Here is a 17214-nt window from a genome sequence, read left to right as displayed (position 1 = left end):
CTCTGGGTGCCGTGTTTGGGGTCTCTGGGTGCTGTTTTCGGGGGGCTGACCCCCCGTTCTCCCCCAGCCTCTCAGGGCGCTCCCTCGGGGGGTCCCCGCGCCCCCCGGCCGCGGCTCTTCCGGGCAGAGCGGGGCTCAGCCGTGCGCTCGGGGAAATGGTACTTCGAGTTCGAGGCCGTGACCCCCGGGGAGATGAGAGTGGGCTGGGCCCGGCCCGGGCTGCGCCCCGACACCGAGCTGGGCGCCGACGACATGGCCTTCGTCTTCAACGGCCACCGGGTGAGACACGGGGACGCCGGGGACACCCGGGACACCTGGGGACGTGTAGGGACACCTGGGGACACCTGGGGATGTGTAGGGACACCCGGGGACACCCGGGGACACCTGGGGACTCCGGGGGATGTGTAGGGACACCCGGGGACACCCGGGGACACCTGGGGACGTGTAGGGACACCCGGGGACACCCGGGGACACCTGGGGACTTGTGGGGACACCCGGGGACACCTGGGGACGTGTAGGGACACACAGGGACATGTAGGGACACACGGGGACACTGGGGACACCTGGGGACGTGTAGGGACACCCGGGGACACCTGGGGACGTGTGGGGACACCTGGGGACGTGTAGGGACACCCGGGGACACCTGGGGACGTGTAGGGACACACAGGGGCATGTAGGGACACACGGGGACACTGGGGACACCTGGGGACGTGTAGGGACACCCGGGGACACCTGGGGACGTGTAGGGACACACGGGGACACCTGGGGACACCTGGGGACGTGTAGGGACACCTGGGGACACCTGGGGACGTGTGGGGACACCTGGGGACGTGTAGGGACACCCGGGGACACCTGGGGACGTGTAGGGACACACAGGGGCATGTAGGGACACACGGGGACACTGGGGACATGTGGGGCCACCCGGGGACACACAGGGACACCTGGGGACACCTGGGGACGTGCAGGGACACACGGGAACATGTGGGGACATGTGGGGCCACATGGGGACACACAGGGACACCTGGGGACACCTGGGGACACTCAGGGACACACAGAACCTGCTTGGGACACTCTGGGGCACAAAGGGACACACAGGGGCACCCAGGGACCCCCCGAGTCCTCAGGGACGCGCGACCCCCAACGTCCCCATCGCCCCGAGTCGCCCTGCATCCCCAAGTCCCAAGTGCCACCTTCTGTGTCCCCACGTCCCCAGGCGCAGCGGTGGCACGTGGGGGGCGAGTCCTTCGGGCGGGCCTGGCAGGCCGGGGACGTGGTGGGCTGCCTCATCGACCTGGGCGAGTGCCACATGAGCTTCACCCTCAACGGGGAGGTGCTCATCGGGGACGGCGGCTCCGAGGTGGCCTTCAGGGACTTCGACGTGGGCGACGGTGAGGGGGGGGCCCCGGGGCGGGGAGAGCCCCCCCGGTCCCACCTGGGGCTGGGGCAGGTGAGGGGGGGATGGAAGGTGGGGCTGGGGGCTCCGCCCTGTGCTCCCTGGGGTGGGCGTGGGTGGGGCTGGGGGCTCGGGGCTGGCTGGGGGTCCCAGTACTGACCCCCCCCGCGTGCCCCCCAGGCTTTGTCCCCGTGTGCAGCCTGGGTCTGGGGCAGGAGGGGCACCTGAACCTGGGCCAGGACGTGGGCACCCTGCGCTACTTCGGCATCTGCGGCCTGCAGGAGGGCTACGAGCCCTTCGCCATCAACATGAAACGGCCCATCGCCCTGTGGTTCAGCCACAGCCTGCCCCAGTTCATCCCCGTGCCCCCCGAGCACCCGCAGCTGGAGGTGAGGGGCTGGGACGGGGGATTTGGGGTCCCCAAAGCAGGGTGACACCCGTCCCCAAGAGGTCCCCTGGCCCCGAGGGTCCCCGGAACAGGGTGACACCGTCCCCAAGAGGTCCCCTGGCCCCGAGGGTCCCCAAAGCAGGGTGACACCGTCCCCAAGAGGTCCCCTGGCCCCGAGGGTCCCCGGAACAGGGTGACGCCCGTCCCCAGCGTGTCCCCAAAGCCCCCGAGCAGGCTGACCCCAGCCCCGGGATGCTGCGGGCCCCTGCGGCTGCCCCGGGCGGCGCTCGCGGTGCCAGCCCCGCTGTCCCCGCGGCAGGTGGCCCGCCTGGACGGCACCGTGGACGCGCCGCCGTGCCTGCGCCTGTCCCACCGCAGCTCCGGCACGCCCGCGGCGCCCCCCGAGCTGCTGTTCCTGCGCCTCAGCCTCCCGGTGCAGTTCCACCCCACCTTCCGCTGCACCCCCGGAGCCACGCCGCTGCCCCAGGCTCCCCCCCCGGAGCCCCCCGAGGATCTCAGCGAGTCCGAGTTCGAGCGGCTGCGGCGCTCGGCGGGGCCCCGCAGCGCCGAGGGGGACGAGGGCACGGAGAAGGGGACGGCGGGGACGGCGCCCGGAGCGGCCCCGGCCCGGGAGCAGCCCCGCGGGGAGAACGAGAAGGACGCGACCACCGAGAAGGGCAAGACGAGGAGGGGGTGAGTGGGACGGGGGGCGCGCTGAGGGGACAGGAGGGGTCCCCGATCGCTGAGGGTCCGCTAAAGGGGGTGACAGCCATCCCTGGGGGACCCAAAAGGGGGTGACACCCATCCCTGGGGGGTCCCCAATCCCGGGGAGTCCCCAAAAGGGGGTGACAGCCATCCCTGGGGGACCCAAAAGGGGGTGACACCCATCTCGGGGGGTCCCCAAGGACCCCTGAGCGTCCCCAGGCTGGCAGCTCAGGGCTCTTGGAGGTTCCCTGGGTGTTGAGGGTCCCTGGGGTCCCCCAAACCGGGGTGACCCCCCCGAGTGCCCCCCAGGTTCCTGTTCAAGGGCCGGAAGACGCCGTTCACGCCCCCCCCCCGCGCCCCCCCCCGTGCCCCGGCTGGAGGAGGACGTGGTGCCCGACGAGCGGGATGACCCCGAGGTCATCATGAACACCACCACGGTACGGGACCCCCGAGACCCCCTGAGACCCCAAATCCCCCCAAACCCCGGGGTCATCATGAACACCACCACGGTACGGGACCCCCGAGACCCCCCAAAACCCAAAATCCCCTTCCCATGTCTGTCCCTGTCCCTGTCCCGCATATTCCTGTTCCTGTGTCCCCATGTCCCTGTCCCCATGTCCCTGCCCTGTCCCCTGTCCTGTCCCCGTGTCCCTGAGGTGTCCCCTGACGTGTCCCCATGTCCCCTGACATGTCCCCTGCCATGTCACCGTGTCCGTGACGTGTCCCCTGCTGTGTCCCCATGTCCCTGAGGTGTCCCCTGCCCTGTCCCCCTGTCCCTGCCGTGTCCCCTGCCGTGTCACCGTGTCCCTGCCCTGTCCCCTGCCGTGTCCCCATGTCCCTGCCGTGTCCCCTGACATGTCCCCATGTCCCTGAGGTGTCCCTGTGTCCCTGCCGTGTCCCCTGCCGTGTCCCCTGCCGTGTCCCCCGTGTCCCTGCCGTGTCCCCTGCCGTGTCCCCATGTCCCTGCCGTGTCCCCTGACATGTCCCCATGTCCCTGAGGTGTCCCCTGCTGCGTCCCCATGTCCCCTGCCGCGTCCCCTGCTGTGTCCCCATGTCTCTGCCGTGTCCCCTGAGGTGTCCCCGTGTCCCTTTGTCCCCAGTACTACTACTCGGTGCGGCTGTTTGCGGGGCAGGAGCCGGGCAGCGCCTGGGTGGGCTGGGTCACCCCACACTTCCACCAGCACGACCCCGAGTTCGAGCTGGGCCGGGTGCGCAGCGTCACCGTCACCATGGGCGACGACCGCGGCAACGTGCACGACAGGTACCCGAAGGGGCCCCGAAACGGGACCCCGAAACGGGACCCCAAAACGGGACCCAAAACGGGACCCCAAAGGGGACCCCAAAACGGGACCCCAAAATGGGACCCCAAAGGGGACCCCAAATCGGGACCCCAAAGGGGACCCCAAAACAGGGACCCCAAAACGGACCCCGAAATGGGACCCCAAAACGGGACACCAAATGGGACCCCAAAGGGGACCCCAAAACGGGACACCAAATGGGACCCCAAAGGGGACCCCAAAACGGGACCCCAAAGGAGACCCCAAAATGGGACCCCAAATGGGACCCCAAAGGGGACCCTGAATGGGATCCTAAAGGGGACCCCAAAACAGGACCCCGAAATCCGACCCCTAAATGAGATCCCCAGAGTGGGACCCCAAAGGGGACCCCCAGCATCCAGCACAACACCTGCCCCACGGTGTGGGGCTGAATAGAGGAGGGGCCCATGGTCTGGGAGTCTTTTGGGGGGTTTTTTGGGGGTCTCACGCCGCTTTTTCCCCCCAGCATCAAGCGCAGCAACTTCCCCATGGTCTGGGGGTCCTTTGGGGGGTTTTTTGGGGGTCTCACGCCGCTTTTTCCCCCCAGCATCAAGCGCAGCAACTGCTACATGGTGTGGGGAGGGGAGTTTGCGGCCCCCACGCAGCAGGCCCGCGTGTCCCACACCGACCTGGTCATCGGCTGCCTGGTGGACCTGGCCACGGGGCTCATGACCTTCACTGCCAACGGCAAGGAGATCAACACCTTCTTCCAGGTGGGCTGCACCCTCCCCTGACCCTGCAGGTGAGGTTGGAGGGGGGGGAGTCCCAGCCCCGCCCTGGGGGGGGTCTCACTGGAGCGCTGTGCCCCGCAGGTGGAGCCCAACACCAAACTGTTCCCGGCGGTGTTTGTGCAGCCCACCACCCAAAACGTGCTGCAGTTCGAGCTGGGCAAGCTCAAGGTGAGGCCTGGGACCCCCACCCAAATTGGGGGGGGGCGGGGGAGGGGCTGGGACCCCCACCCAAATTGGGGGGGAGTGGGAGAGGGGCTGGGACCCCCGCCCATCGTTGGGAGTTGAGCTGGGGACACTGGGAGCACAGGTGAGGAGCTGCAGGGTGGACCAAGGTGGGCTCGGGGCTGCTCTGTGGGGTCCCCAGGGTGAACCCCCAGGAACCCGCAGCCCTGGCGGGGCCGGGGGTCTCCGGGGGACCCCCTGACTCCCCCATTTCTCCCCCCCCTCCTCTCAGAACATCATGCCCATCTCGGCGGCCATGTTCAGCAGCGAGCGGCAGAACCCGGCCCCGCAGTGCCCGCCCCGGCTGGTGATCCAGCACCTGACACCTGTCACCTGGAGCCGGATGCCCACGCAGTACCTGGGCGTGGAGAGCGCGCGCCTGGGCGAGCGGCAGGGCTGGGCCGTGGAGTGCTCCGAGCCCCTGCAGATGATGGCGCTGCACATCCCCGAGGAGGACAGGTGGGGACAGCCAGGGGACAGCCGGGGACAGCCAGGGACAGCCAGGGGACAGCCAGGGGACAGCCTGGGACAGCCAGGGGACAGCCAGGGACAGCCAGGGGACAGCCAGGGACAGCCTGGGACAGCCAGGGACAGCCAGGGGACAGCCAGGGGACAGCCAGGGGACAGCCAGGGGACAGCCAGGGCACCCCCAGGGACAGCCAGGGACAGCCTGGGACAGCCAGGGGACAGCCAGGGCACCCCCAGCCTCGTGGATTTCCTGTCCCAGCCCCAGGAGATTTTGGGCTCCCCATCCCAGGGGTCCCATCCCCAGGACGCTCACCCCTAAAGTCTCATCCCCAGAAGATTTGGGGTCTCGTCCCAGGGGGACAGTGGGGTCCCCCCACCCCGACCGCCGTTCCCCCCCCTCCCCAGGGGCTCCCACCCCACACCTGCCCACCCTTAGCCCCGCCTTCCCGCAGGTGCATCGACATCCTGGAGCTGTGGGAGCGCGAGGAGCTGCTGCAGTTCCAGTGCCACACGCTGCGGCTGTACTGCGCCGTCTGCGCCCTGGGCAACAACCGCGTGGCGCACGCGTTGTGCAGCCACGTGGACCAGGCCCAGCTGCTCTTCGCCATCGAGAGCCCCGAGCTGCCGGGCCCGCTGCGCGCCGCCTACTACGACCTGCTGCTGGCCATGCACCTGGACGCGGCGCAGCGCGCCCGCTCCTCCATGAGCGCCGAGTTCATCGTGCCCATCACCGAGGCCACGCGCTCCATCGCGCTCTTCCCCCACGGCGCCCGCTGCCCCGGACCCCCGGGCGTGGGGCCCAGCGCCTGCCTCAGGCCCCAGCCGCACTTCTCGGAGCCGTGCTTCGTCCGCGTCCCGTCGGGCCGGGCGCCGCTCAGCCCCGCCATCCCGCTGGACGAGCTGGGGGCCAAGGCCATGAGGATGTTGGCCGAGGCCGTGGCCGGAGGCGGGCCCCACGCCCGGGACCCCGTGGGCGGCAGCGTGGAGTTCCAGCTGGTGCCCGTGCTCAAGCTGGTGTCGGCGCTGCTGGCCGTGGGAGCGCTGGGGGACGGCGACGTGCGCCGCGTGCTGCGAATGATCGAGCCGCGCGTCTTCGGGCCGCGCCGCGACCAGGACGGGGACAGGGAGGACCAGGACCAGGAGGAGGAGGAGGGGAGGAAGGCCATCGAGGCTGGCGAGGAGGAGGAGGAGGAGGCGAGGAGGAAAAAGGCGATCGAGGCTGGAGAGGAGGAGGAAGAGGAGGAGGAAGTGCGGAGGAGGAAGGCCATCGAGGCTGGAGAGCTGCAGGAGGAGGAGGAGGATGAGGAGGAGGCCAGGAGGACGAAGGCCATTGAGGCCGGGGAGGGGCAGGAGGAGGAGGAGCAGGAGGAAGAGCTGGAGGAGGGGCTGCTGCAGATGAAGCTGCCGGAGTCGGTCAAGCTGCAGGTGAGGGAGGGGACACAGGGACGGGGGTTCGTGTCCCCTCTCCGCGTCCCCTCCCCGGGCTCCCCGTCACCATCTCCAGGGTCTCCTGGGGTCCCCCAGTCCCCGCTGTCCCCCATGTATCTCCCAAATGCCCTCCCCACACCCCTGGTGTCCCTGCAGATGTGTCACCTGCTGCAGCACCTGTGCGAGCGGGAGCTGCAGCACCGCGTGGAGGCCATCGTGGCGTTCTCGGAGCGCCACGTGCTGCGGCTGCAGCGGGACCAGCGGCGGCGCTACGGGCGCCTGATGCGGGCGCTCACCATGTCGGCCGCCGAGACCGCCCGGCGCACCCGCGAGTTCCGCTCGCCCCCGCAGGAGCAGGTGGGGACAGAGCGGGGACACTGCGGGGACACGCGTGAGGGGTGGACGGGGGGGTGGTGGCTGAGGGACGGCCCCGCTGACCTCGTGTCCCTCTGTGTCCCAACGTGTCGCCCAGATCAACATGCTGATGCAGTACAAGGGAGGGGCTGAGGATGAGGAGTGTCCCGTGCCTGGGGACATCCGCGACGAGCTGCTGGACTTCCACAACGACCTGCTGGCCCACTGCGGTGAGGGGGGGACGGGGACACCCCCCGCCCCGGGCTTGGGGACACCCCCAGGGGAAGTGGGATCACCCCAGGGAATTTGGGAGCCCCGTTCTGGGAGCACGGGGACACCCCTGTGAGCCCCCCCGTGTCCCCCCCCCCTGCAGGCATCGAGCTGACGGAGGAGGAAGAGGAGGAGGAGGAGGAGACGTCGCTGCGGCAGCGGCTGATGGGGCTGGTGCAGAAGGTGGTGGGGGTCCGGGGCCCCCCCAAGGAGGAGGAGACGCCCCCCGAGGAGCCCCCGGTGCCCAGTAAGGAGGGGACGGGGGGGTGGGGACAGGGGACACTGGGGACAGCGCTCAGCTCTGGCCAGGATGTGGCCTGGGATGTCCTCGAGGTGACACACGAGGTGTCCCCAAGAAGTTGGCCGAGGTGTCCTCAAGGTGGTGACCAAGGCTCGGGCCAAACCGGCCCTGGGACACTGGCCAAATTGTCCCCAAGGTGCTGGCCAAGATGTCCCCAAGGTGGCAGCGCTTCAGGAGCAGACCATGGTGCACTGGGCGCAGGAGTCACTGTGTCCCCAGTGTCCCCAATGTCCCTGTCCCTGTCCCCAGGCACCCTGCAGGAGCTGATCTCGCAGACCATGGTGCACTGGGCGCAGGAGTCGCTGTGTCCCCAGTGTCCCCAGTGTCCCCAATGTCCCCGATGTCCCCAGGCACCCTGCAGGAGCTGATCTCGCAGACCATGGTGCACTGGGCGCAGGAGTCACTGTGTCCCCAGTGTCCCCAGTGTCCCTGTCCCTGTCCCCAGGCACCCTGCAGGAGCTGATCTCGCAGACCATGGTGCACTGGGCGCAGGAGTCACTGTGTCCCCAGTGTCCCCAGTGTCCCCAGTGTCCCCAGTGTCCCCAGTGTCCCTGTCCCTGTCCCCAGGCACCCTGCAGGAGCTGATCTCGCAGACCATGGTGCACTGGGCGCAGGAGTCGTTCATCCAGAGCCCGGCCCTGGTGCGGGCCATGTTCAGCCTGCTGCACGGGCAGTACGACGCACTGGGCGAGCTGGGCCGGGCGCTGCCCAAGGCCTACGCCATCAGCGCCACCTCCGTGCCCGACACCACGGCCCTGCTCGAGTGCCTGGGCCAGATCCGCTCGCTGCTCATCGTGCAGATGGGCCCCGAGGAGGAGAACCTCATGATACAGAGCATCGGGTGCGTGCGGAGGGGGCACGGGGAGCCTGCGTCGCCCTGTGTCCTCCTTGCGTCCTTCTGGGTCCCCCTGTGTCCTTCTTCTGTCCTCCCTGTGTCCTCCTTGTGTCCTTCTGGGTCCCCCTGTGTCATCCTTGTGTCCTCTGTGTCCCCCTGTGTCATCCTGTGTCCTTCTGTCCTCCCTGTATCCTCCCTGTATCCCCCCTGTGTCCCCCCTGTGTCCCCCTGTGTCACCCTGTGTCCTTCTGTCCTCCTGTATCCTCCCTGTGTCCCCTCTGGTCTCCTCGTATCCTTCTTCTTTTGTCCACCTGTGTCCTCCCTGTGTCCTCTGTGTCCCCCTGTGTCCCCCCTGTGTCCTTCTTCTGTCCTCCTGTGTCCCTGTGTCCCCTCTGGTCTCCTCGTGTCCTCCTTTTGTCCACCAGTGTCCCCCCCTGTGTCCCCCTGTGTCCCCCCTGTGTCCCCGTGTACACCCCAATTCTCCCCCGGGGCACCCCATATCCCACCTGGGCACCCCATATCCCACCTGGGCACCCCAAATCCCACTCTGAGCACCCCAAAGCCCCTCCCAGCGCCCCCAATCCTCCCCTGAGCCCCCCCAGGTGACCCCCTGTGCCCCGCAGGAACATCATGAACAACAAGGTGTTCTACCAGCACCCCAACCTGATGCGGGCTCTGGGCATGCACGAGACCGTGATGCAGGTGATGGTCAGCGTGCTGGGCGGCGGCGAGTCCCAAGGTGAGCCCCCCACCCCTGGGTGCCCCCCCAGGAACCCCCTTCCCCCCCCGGGGCCCCCCCTCTGACCCCCGGTGCCCCCCAGGAGATCCGGTTCCCAAGATGGTGACCAACTGCTGCCGCTTCCTCTGCTACTTCTGCCGCATCAGCCGCCAGAACCAGCGCTCCATGTTCGACCACCTGGGGCTACCTGCTGGAGAACAGCGGCATCGGCCTGGGTGAGACCCCCCGGGGACCCCCAGGACCCCGCCGTGTCCCCGGTGCCACCCCTGTGCCCTCCCTGCCACCCCTCCTTGTCACCTGTGTCCCGCAGTCTGTGACACCCTAGGGGGGTGTGTCCCTCTGTTGTCCCCCGGTGTCCCCCTGACCTCTCCGGTGTCCCCCTGTGTCCCCAAGGCATGCAGGGCTCCACCCCCCTGGACGTGGCGGCCGCCTCCGTCATCGACAACAACGAGCTGGCGCTGGCCCTCAAGGAGCAGGACCTGGAGAAGGTGGGGACAGCCCCGTGTCCCCTCCCGTGTCCCCCGGTGTCCCCCGATGTCCCCTGATGTCCCCTGATGTCCCCCTGGCAGGTGGTGACGTACCTGGCCAGCTGTGGCCTGCAGAGCTGTCCCATGCTGCTGGCCAAGGGCTACCCCGACATCGGCTGGAACCCCTGTGGGGGGGAGAAATACCTCGACTTCCTGCGCTTCGCCGTCTTTGTCAACGGTGAGACACCCCCAGGTGTCCCCAGGTGTCCCCAGGTGCCCCCAGGTGTCCCCAGGTGTCCCCAGGTGTCCTCAGGTGCCCCCCAGGTGTCCCCAGGTATCCCCAAGGTGTCCCCAGGGTGTCCCCAGGTGTTCCCAGGTGCCCCCCCGGTGTCCCCAGGTGTCCCCAGGTCCCCTCCCGTGGGTCCATGTTTTTGGGGGACCTTTCTCGTGACTTTCGGGGTGCCGTTCCCTCAGGGGAGAGCGTGGAGGAGAACGCCAACGTGGTGGTGCGGCTGCTGATCCGGCGGCCCGAGTGCTTCGGGCCGGCGCTGCGCGGCGAGGGGGGCAGCGGGCTGCTGGCCGCCATCCAGGACGCGCTGAGCATCGCCCAGGACCCGGCCAGGGACGGGCCCAGCGGCCGCAGGGAGAGGAGGCCGTGAGCAATGGGATTGGGGTTGGATTGGGATTGGGATGGGACTGGGAATGGACTGGGATTGGGATGGGATTGGGACTGGGGGACCCGGCCAGGGACGGGCCCAGCGGCCGCAGGGAGAGGAGGCCGTGAGCACCAGGACTGGGATTGGGGTGGGATGGGACTGGGATGGGACTGGGATTGGGGTTGGGGTGGGATGGGACTGGGATGGGACTGGGATTGGGGTTGGGGTGGGATTGGGGTGGGATGAGGATGAGAGCAGCGATGACACGAGGATGATGAGCGATGAGGTGAGGATGAAGACGGCACGGCACGGGGATCCAGCTGTGAATGGAGGGGGGATGAAGCTGGGGTGGGGTGAGGATAACGGTACCAGCACGGTGTGGGGGACCACAGGGTGACCCCCCCTGGCGTCCCCCCAGGTTCGGGCCCGAGGAGCCCCCCGAGGAGAACCGCGTGCACCTGGGCCACGCCATCATGTCCTTCTACGCCGCCCTCATCGACCTGCTGGGCCGCTGCGCCCCCGAGATGCACGTACGGCCCTGGGGGGCTCGAGGGGGGGCTCGGGGGGCCCTGGGGGGGTCAGGACTGGCGGTGTGACCCCCCCCGTGTGACCCCCCCCCCCTCCACAGCTGATCCAGGCGGGGAAGGGCGAGGCCCTGCGGATCCGGGCAATCCTGCGCTCGCTCGTCCCGCTCGAGGACCTGGTGGGGATCATCAGCCTGCCCCTGCAGATCCCGGCGCTGGGGAAAGGTGGGGAGGGGTCCCCAAGCCTGGGGGGGGGTCACTGGGGACACCCCAAAGTGTGGGGACACCCCAAAGTGTGGGGACACCCCAAAATGTGGGACCTGGCAGGGATCATCAGCCTCCCCCTGCAGATCCTGGTGACAGGGTGTGGCGGGACTCGAAGCTGGGGGGGACACCCAAAATTTGAGGGTACCCAAAACTGGGGGAGCAACTGTGGGAGGGGGCACTCACACACACAGAGAGGTTTTTGGGGTCTAGATAGACTGGGGGGGGCACAGATTTTTGGGGAGGGGGGACAGGGAGAATGCCAGTCACACTGGAGGACGCCGGGGCTGGTGGAAATGGGGGTGCCCGGCTGTAGCTGGGGGGACAATCCCAGATTTTTGGGGTGACAGCAGCGCGGTGGAGCCCCCCCATGGGGGACGCCAGGATTTGGGGGGGGGGGGTCTCCCAGCCGTCACAGGGGTGTCACGGGGGGTTTTTTTTTTTGGGGTCCCGCAGATGGGAACGTGGTGGAGCCCCGCATGGCCGCCAGCTTCGTCCCCGAGCACAAGGCGCCATGGTGCTGTTCCTGGACCGAGTTTACGGGGTGCAGAGCCAGGAGTTCCTGCTGCACGTGCTGGAAGTGGGGTTCCTGCCCGACATGCGCGCGGCCGCCTCGCTGGACACGGTCAGGGGCACCCCGAAACCCCCCCGGGCCTCCCCAAAACTCCCTACGGGGTCCCTTCAGCCGGCAGCAGGGTCACCACTGTTCCCTCTCGTGGGGATGGGTCTGGGGACCCCAAAGATTCCCTGTGGGGTCACTCTGGGGTCGCCCCAAATATTCCCCGGGCGTGCCCCGGATCTCCCCTCTGGGCTGGATTTGGGGTCACCCCACCATTCCCCCGTTTGGCGCCCCGGGGAGCCCCCAAATCCCCGCTATGGGATGGACCCCCAGACTCACCGCGTGGGGCTGGCTTTGCCCTCAGGGTCCCCGCGGTGCGTCCCTCCCGCCCCCGGTGGACGCCCCCGTTTGTCCCCCAGGCCACGTTCAGCACCACGGAGATGGCGCTGGCGCTGAACCGGTACCTGTGCCTGGCGGTGATGCCGCTCATCACCAAGTGCGCGCCGCTGTTCGCCGGCACCGAGCACCGCGCCATCATGGTGGACTCCATGCTGCACACCATCTACCGCCTGTCGCGCGGCCGCTGCCCTCACCAAGGCCCAGCGCGACGCCATCGAGGAGTGCCTCATGGCCCTCTGCAGGTGGGAGCCCAAGTCGGGACCCAAGATGGGCCCACGCCCTCCAGGGGTCTACCAACCCAACCGCCATGGCCAACCCAACCACCATGGCCAACCCAACTGCCGTGGCCAACCCAACCCAACCGCCATGGCCAACCCAACCACCATGGCCAACCCAACCCAACCACCATGGCCAACCCAACTGCCGTGGCCAACCCAACTGCCATGGTCAATCCAACTACCATGGCCACTCCAACCCAACCGCCATGGCCAACCCAACCCTCATGGCCAACCCAACCGCCCATGGCCAACCCAACCGCCATGGCCAACTCCACCGCCATGGTTGAGCCAATCCCACGGCCGCCGTGTCCCCTCCCCGAGGCCCGGCGTGACGCCATCGAGGTTCTCACGGTGCCCCCGCAGGGTGAACCCCAGCCCCCCCTGAGCCCCCATTTCCCCCCCCCCCCCTCCCCAGGTACATCCGCCCCTCGATGCTGCAGCACCTCCTGCGCCGCCTCGTCTTCGACGTCCCCATCCTCAACGAGTTTGCCAAGATGCCCCTCAAGGTGAGCCCCGGGGGCGGGGGGTCCCCACGGCTTCCCCTGAGCCCCCCAGAGTGACCCCCCCGTGTCCCCCCAGCTGCTGACCAACCACTACGAGCGCTGCTGGAGGTACTACTGCCTGCCCAGCGGGTGGCCCAACATGGGCGTCAGCTCCGAGGAGGAGCTGCACCTCACCAGGAAACTCTTCTGGGGCATCTTCGAGTCCCTGGCGCACAAGGTGGGCCGACGGGGCGGTGACACACCTGGGGGCACCTCAGGGACGCACCTGGGCCTGGCAGCGACGGGGGCGTGGCGGCGGGGGGAACGCGGGGATGGAGGTGATGGGGGTGACCGCGGTGACGCGGCTCCGGTGACCGCCGGCGTCCCCGTCGCCGTCCCCGGCAGAAGTTCGAGGCCGAGCTGTACAAGCTGGCCATGCCGTGTCTCTGCGCCATCGCCGGCGCGCTCCCGCCCGACTACGTGGACGCCAGCTACTCATCCCGCACCGAGAAAAAGGCCTCGGTGGACGCCGAGGGAAACTTCGACCCCAAACCCGTCGAGACCCTCAAGTAGGGCCCCCCAGAGCCTTCCCTGGGCCCGCGGGAGCCCCCCGGCCCCACCTGCCCCCTGTGGAGCCCCCCGGGCCCCACCTGTGCTCATCCAGAGCCCCCCCGGCCCCACCTGTCCCCTGTGGAGCCCCCCGCGCCCCACCTGTGCTCATCCAGAGCCCCCCGGCCCCCACCTGTCCCCTGTGGAGACCCCCTGGCCCCACCTGTCCCACTGTGGAGACCCCCGGCCCCACCTGTGCTCATCCAGAGGCCCCCCGGCCCCACCTGTCCCCTGTGAGCCCCCCGGCCCCACCTGTCCCCTGTGGAGCCCCCCAGCCCCACCTGTCCCCTGTGGAGCCCCCCGGCCCCACCTGTCCTTGTGGAGACCCCCCAACTCCATCCACCCTCATCCTCATGGAGACCCCCAGCCCCACTCAGAGCCCCGAGGGGTTCACCTGTCCTCATCCTCGTGTCCCCCCCCGTGTCCCCCCCAGTGTCATCATCCCTGAGAAGCTCGACGGTTTCATCAACAAATACGCCGAGTACACGCACGAGAAGTGGGCCTTCGACAAGGTGGGGACCCCCCGGGACCCCCCAGACCTGTGGGACCCCCCCGGGACCCCCCGGGACCCCCCCGGGACCCCCTGGGACCCCCCCCAGACCTGTGGGACCCCCCCGGGACCCCTCTAGACCTGTGGGACACCCCTGGGACCCCCCGGGACCCCTCTAGACCTGTGGGACCCCCCCGGGACCCCCCGGGACCCCCCCAGACCTGTGGGACCCCCCGGGACCCCCCAGACCTGTGGGACCCCCCCGGGACCCCCCCAGACCTGTGGGACCCCCTGGGACCCCCCCGGCCCCTCTGGGCCCCCCCAAATCCCCACAACCCTGAGCTGTTCCCCCTCCGTGGAGCATCTGGGACCCCCAGCTCTGGGTGTCCCCCCCAAATCTCCCGTGTCCCCCCAAGAGCCCCCCCTGACCTGTGTCCCCCCCCGCCCCAGATCCAGAACAACTGGACTTTTGGGGAGACCGTGGATGAAGAGGCCAAAACCCACCCGATGCTGAGACCCTACAAAACCTTTTCTGAGAAGGTACCGGGGTCACCCCAAACCCTGGGGGCCCCCAAAACCCTGGGGAGACCCCCCCCAAAACCCTGGGGAGACCCCCAAAACCCTGGGGACCCCCAAAACCTGGGGAGACCCCAAAACCCTGGGGACCCCCAAAACCCTGGGGACCCCCAAACCCTGGGGACACCCCAAACCCTGGGGACCCCCAAACTCTGGGGAGACCCCAAACCCTGGGGACCCCCCCAGACCCCTCCCGGTGGCCACCAAGGAGCCCCTCAAGGCCACGCTGGGAGCCCCCAGCCCGTTCCCTCCTCCTCCCCCCACCCCCCCGATTTTTGGGGTGCCCCCGGATTTTGGGGAGCTCCCCCTGACCCCCCCCCGGATTTTGGGGCCCCCCCAGGACAAGGAGATTTACCGGTGGCCCATCAAGGAGTCCCTCAAGGCCATGCTGGCCTGGGAGTGGACGGTGGAGAAGGCGCGGGAGGGGGAGGACGAGCGCGCCGAGAAGAAGAAAACGCGCAAGATCTCCCAGAACGCCCAGGTGGGAGCCCCAAAAACCCCCCAAAAACACCTGGGGAGGGGGGGCGTGGGGCACCCCAGAGTCACCTGGGCGGTGGTCGGGCTGTGGGGTACCCCCGAAAACACCTGGGGAAGGTGGGGAGGGCCAGTGGGGTGGGGAAGGGAGACCCCGAAATTCTGGAGTCCCCCTGACCCTCCCCCCCCCATGTCCCCTCCCCAGGCCACCTATGACCCCCTCCACGGGTACAGCCCCCAGCCCGTGGACCTGAGCGGGGTCACCCTGTCCCGGGAGCTGCAGGTGAGGATGTTCCCCCCCCCAGTGTCCCCCCCGGGTTCCCTGGGGTCCCCAAGACCCCCAAATGCCCCCAAAATCGCCCCAAATTCCCCAAAAACCACCTCAAACCACCCCAAATCCCCTCAAATCCCCCCAAATCCCCCCCAAATCCCCCCAAAACCACCCTAAATCCCTCCCAAACCACCCCAAATCCCCCCCAAATCCCCCCAAACCACCCCAAATCCCCCCCAAATCCCCCCAAACCACCCCAAATCCCCCCAAAACCACCCCAAATCCCTCCCAAACCACCCCAAATCCCCCCAAATCCCCCCAAATCCCCCCAGGACCCCCCAAATCCCCCCAAAATCCCCCCAAAATCCCCCCAGGACCCCCAAAATCCCCCCAAAATCCCCCCAAAATCCCCCCAGGACCCCCCAAATCCCCCCAAAATCCCCCCAAATCCCCCCAAATCCCCCCAGGCCCCCCCAAACCACCCCAAATCCCCCCCAAACCACCCCAAATCCCCCCCAAATCCCCCCAAACCACCCCAAATCCCCCCTAGGCCATGGCAGAGCAGTTGGCCGAGAACTACCACAACACCTGGGGCCGCAAGAAGAAGCTGGAGCTGGAGGCCAAGGGTGAGACCCCCTCCCCAAATTGGGGTGGGACCCCCTGGACCCCCCTGGGACACCCCCAGACCCTGGGGAACCTGGGGGGAGCCCTGGGGACCCCCTGGGACACCCCTGGGACACCCCCAGACCCCAACCTGGGTAAGACCCCCCCAAACCCCCAAACTGGGGGGCTCCGGGGTGTGGATTCGGGGGGTCCAAGGCCGAATTTTGGGGTGCAGGGGGGGGCTCCCACCCTCTGCTGGTGCCCTACGACACGCTGACGGCCAAGGAGAAGGCGCGGGACCGCGAGAAGGCGCAGGAGCTGCTCAAGTTCCTGCAGCTGCACGGATACGCCGTCACCCGGTGAGGGGGGACCCCGAAAACCACCCCGGGAGACCCCAAAATATCCACTGGGGGGACCCCAAAAACCACCCCGGGGGACCCCAAAATATCCACTGGGGGGACCCCAAAAACCACCCGGGGAGACCCCAAAATACCCACCCTGGGGAACCCCAAAAACCAAAATCTGGGGGTGCCCCAAGGGTTGCGCGGCTCGGGGGTTTTGTGGGCACACGGGGAGGCCGGAGATGGGCGGGGAGGGGGCTCTGGGGGATTTGGGGAGGGGCTGCTGAGTTTTGGGGTGTCCCCCCCCCTCCCCCGCGCACTTTTGGGGGGTCTCAGGGGGCTCAAGGACATGGAGCTGGACACGTCGTCCATCGAGAAACGCTTCGCCTTCGGCTTCCTGCAGCAGCTGCTGCGCTGGATGGACATCGCCCAGGAGTTCATCGCACACCTGGGTGAGAGCCCGGACCCGGGGGCGCCCCGGAGCCCCCCCGAGCCCCCCAAAAGCCCCCCAAAAGCCCCCCGAGCCCCCCAAAAGCCCCCCGAACCCCCTCGAGTCCCCCTGAACCCCCCCGAGCCCCCCCAAGCCCCCCGGGGTTTTCCCTGACCCCCCGGAGCGCCCCCAAATCGCCCCCGCCCTCGGCTGGACTTCACCCAGGAGACCCCGAATCCCCCTGAGGTCACCCCCAAATCTTGGGGGTCACCCCCAAAAGTCCTCCAGCCCCCCAACCCTGCCCCCAGCCCCTGGGACCCCCCTGAAGCCCGTTCTCTGCCCCCCTCCCCCCCCAGAGGCCGTGGTCAGCAGCGGGAGGGTGGAGAAATCCCCCCACGAGCAGGAGATCAAGTTCTTCGCCAAGGTCGGGGGGAGACCCCCAAATGGGGAGACCCCGAAATGGGGAGGGGGGAGACCCCCAAATGGGGAGACCCCGAAATGGGGAGGGGGGAGACCCCGAAATGGGGAGACCCCGAAATGGGGAGGGAGGAGCCCCAAAATGGGGATGGGAGACCCCAGAATGGGGATGGGGGGAGACCCCAAAATGGGGATGGGGAGACCCCGAAATGGGGAGACCCCCA

The 17214-nt window shown here is 68.6% G+C and overlaps 1 protein-coding gene across 1 annotated transcript in view; it reads left to right on the top strand.

Moving 5' to 3' along the window:
* The window catches only part of LOC136305906 (ryanodine receptor 1-like), a gene marked incomplete at its 3' end in the record, with an annotated part of 35612 nt that extends 18615 nt beyond the window's left edge, over positions 1-16997 (top strand). Inside the window, 38 exon segments of the mRNA XM_066209221.1 lie at positions 68-279; positions 1214-1388; positions 1574-1782; positions 2101-2474; positions 2796-2829; positions 2831-2923; positions 3587-3747; positions 4350-4515; positions 4615-4701; positions 4988-5214; positions 5676-6648; positions 6808-7008; positions 7124-7235; positions 7379-7522; positions 8144-8417; positions 9035-9150; positions 9233-9330; positions 9332-9365; positions 9544-9638; positions 9720-9855; positions 10092-10272; positions 10692-10803; positions 10902-11022; positions 11518-11574; positions 11577-11686; positions 12040-12204; positions 12206-12261; positions 12713-12803; positions 12877-13017; positions 13185-13348; positions 13822-13900; positions 14329-14418; positions 14795-14935; positions 15134-15211; positions 15750-15825; positions 16038-16161; positions 16480-16595; positions 16930-16997. Coding sequence (XP_066065318.1) covers positions 68-279; positions 1214-1388; positions 1574-1782; positions 2101-2474; positions 2796-2829; positions 2831-2923; positions 3587-3747; positions 4350-4515; positions 4615-4701; positions 4988-5214; positions 5676-6648; positions 6808-7008; positions 7124-7235; positions 7379-7522; positions 8144-8417; positions 9035-9150; positions 9233-9330; positions 9332-9365; positions 9544-9638; positions 9720-9855; positions 10092-10272; positions 10692-10803; positions 10902-11022; positions 11518-11574; positions 11577-11686; positions 12040-12204; positions 12206-12261; positions 12713-12803; positions 12877-13017; positions 13185-13348; positions 13822-13900; positions 14329-14418; positions 14795-14935; positions 15134-15211; positions 15750-15825; positions 16038-16161; positions 16480-16595; positions 16930-16997 — 5891 coding nt within the window.
* Between the last annotated feature and the right edge of the window lie 217 nt (positions 16998-17214).

Source organism: Chamaea fasciata, unplaced genomic scaffold, assembly GCF_029207755.1.
Source record: "Chamaea fasciata isolate MVZ Bird 193981 ecotype frontalis unplaced genomic scaffold, bChaFas1.0.hap1 SCAF_781, whole genome shotgun sequence".
In the NCBI taxonomy this organism is placed as follows: domain Eukaryota; kingdom Metazoa; phylum Chordata; class Aves; order Passeriformes; family Sylviidae; genus Chamaea; species Chamaea fasciata.
The sequence above is the reverse complement of the archived record's forward strand: the minus strand, read 5'-3'. Positions and strand labels throughout refer to the sequence as shown.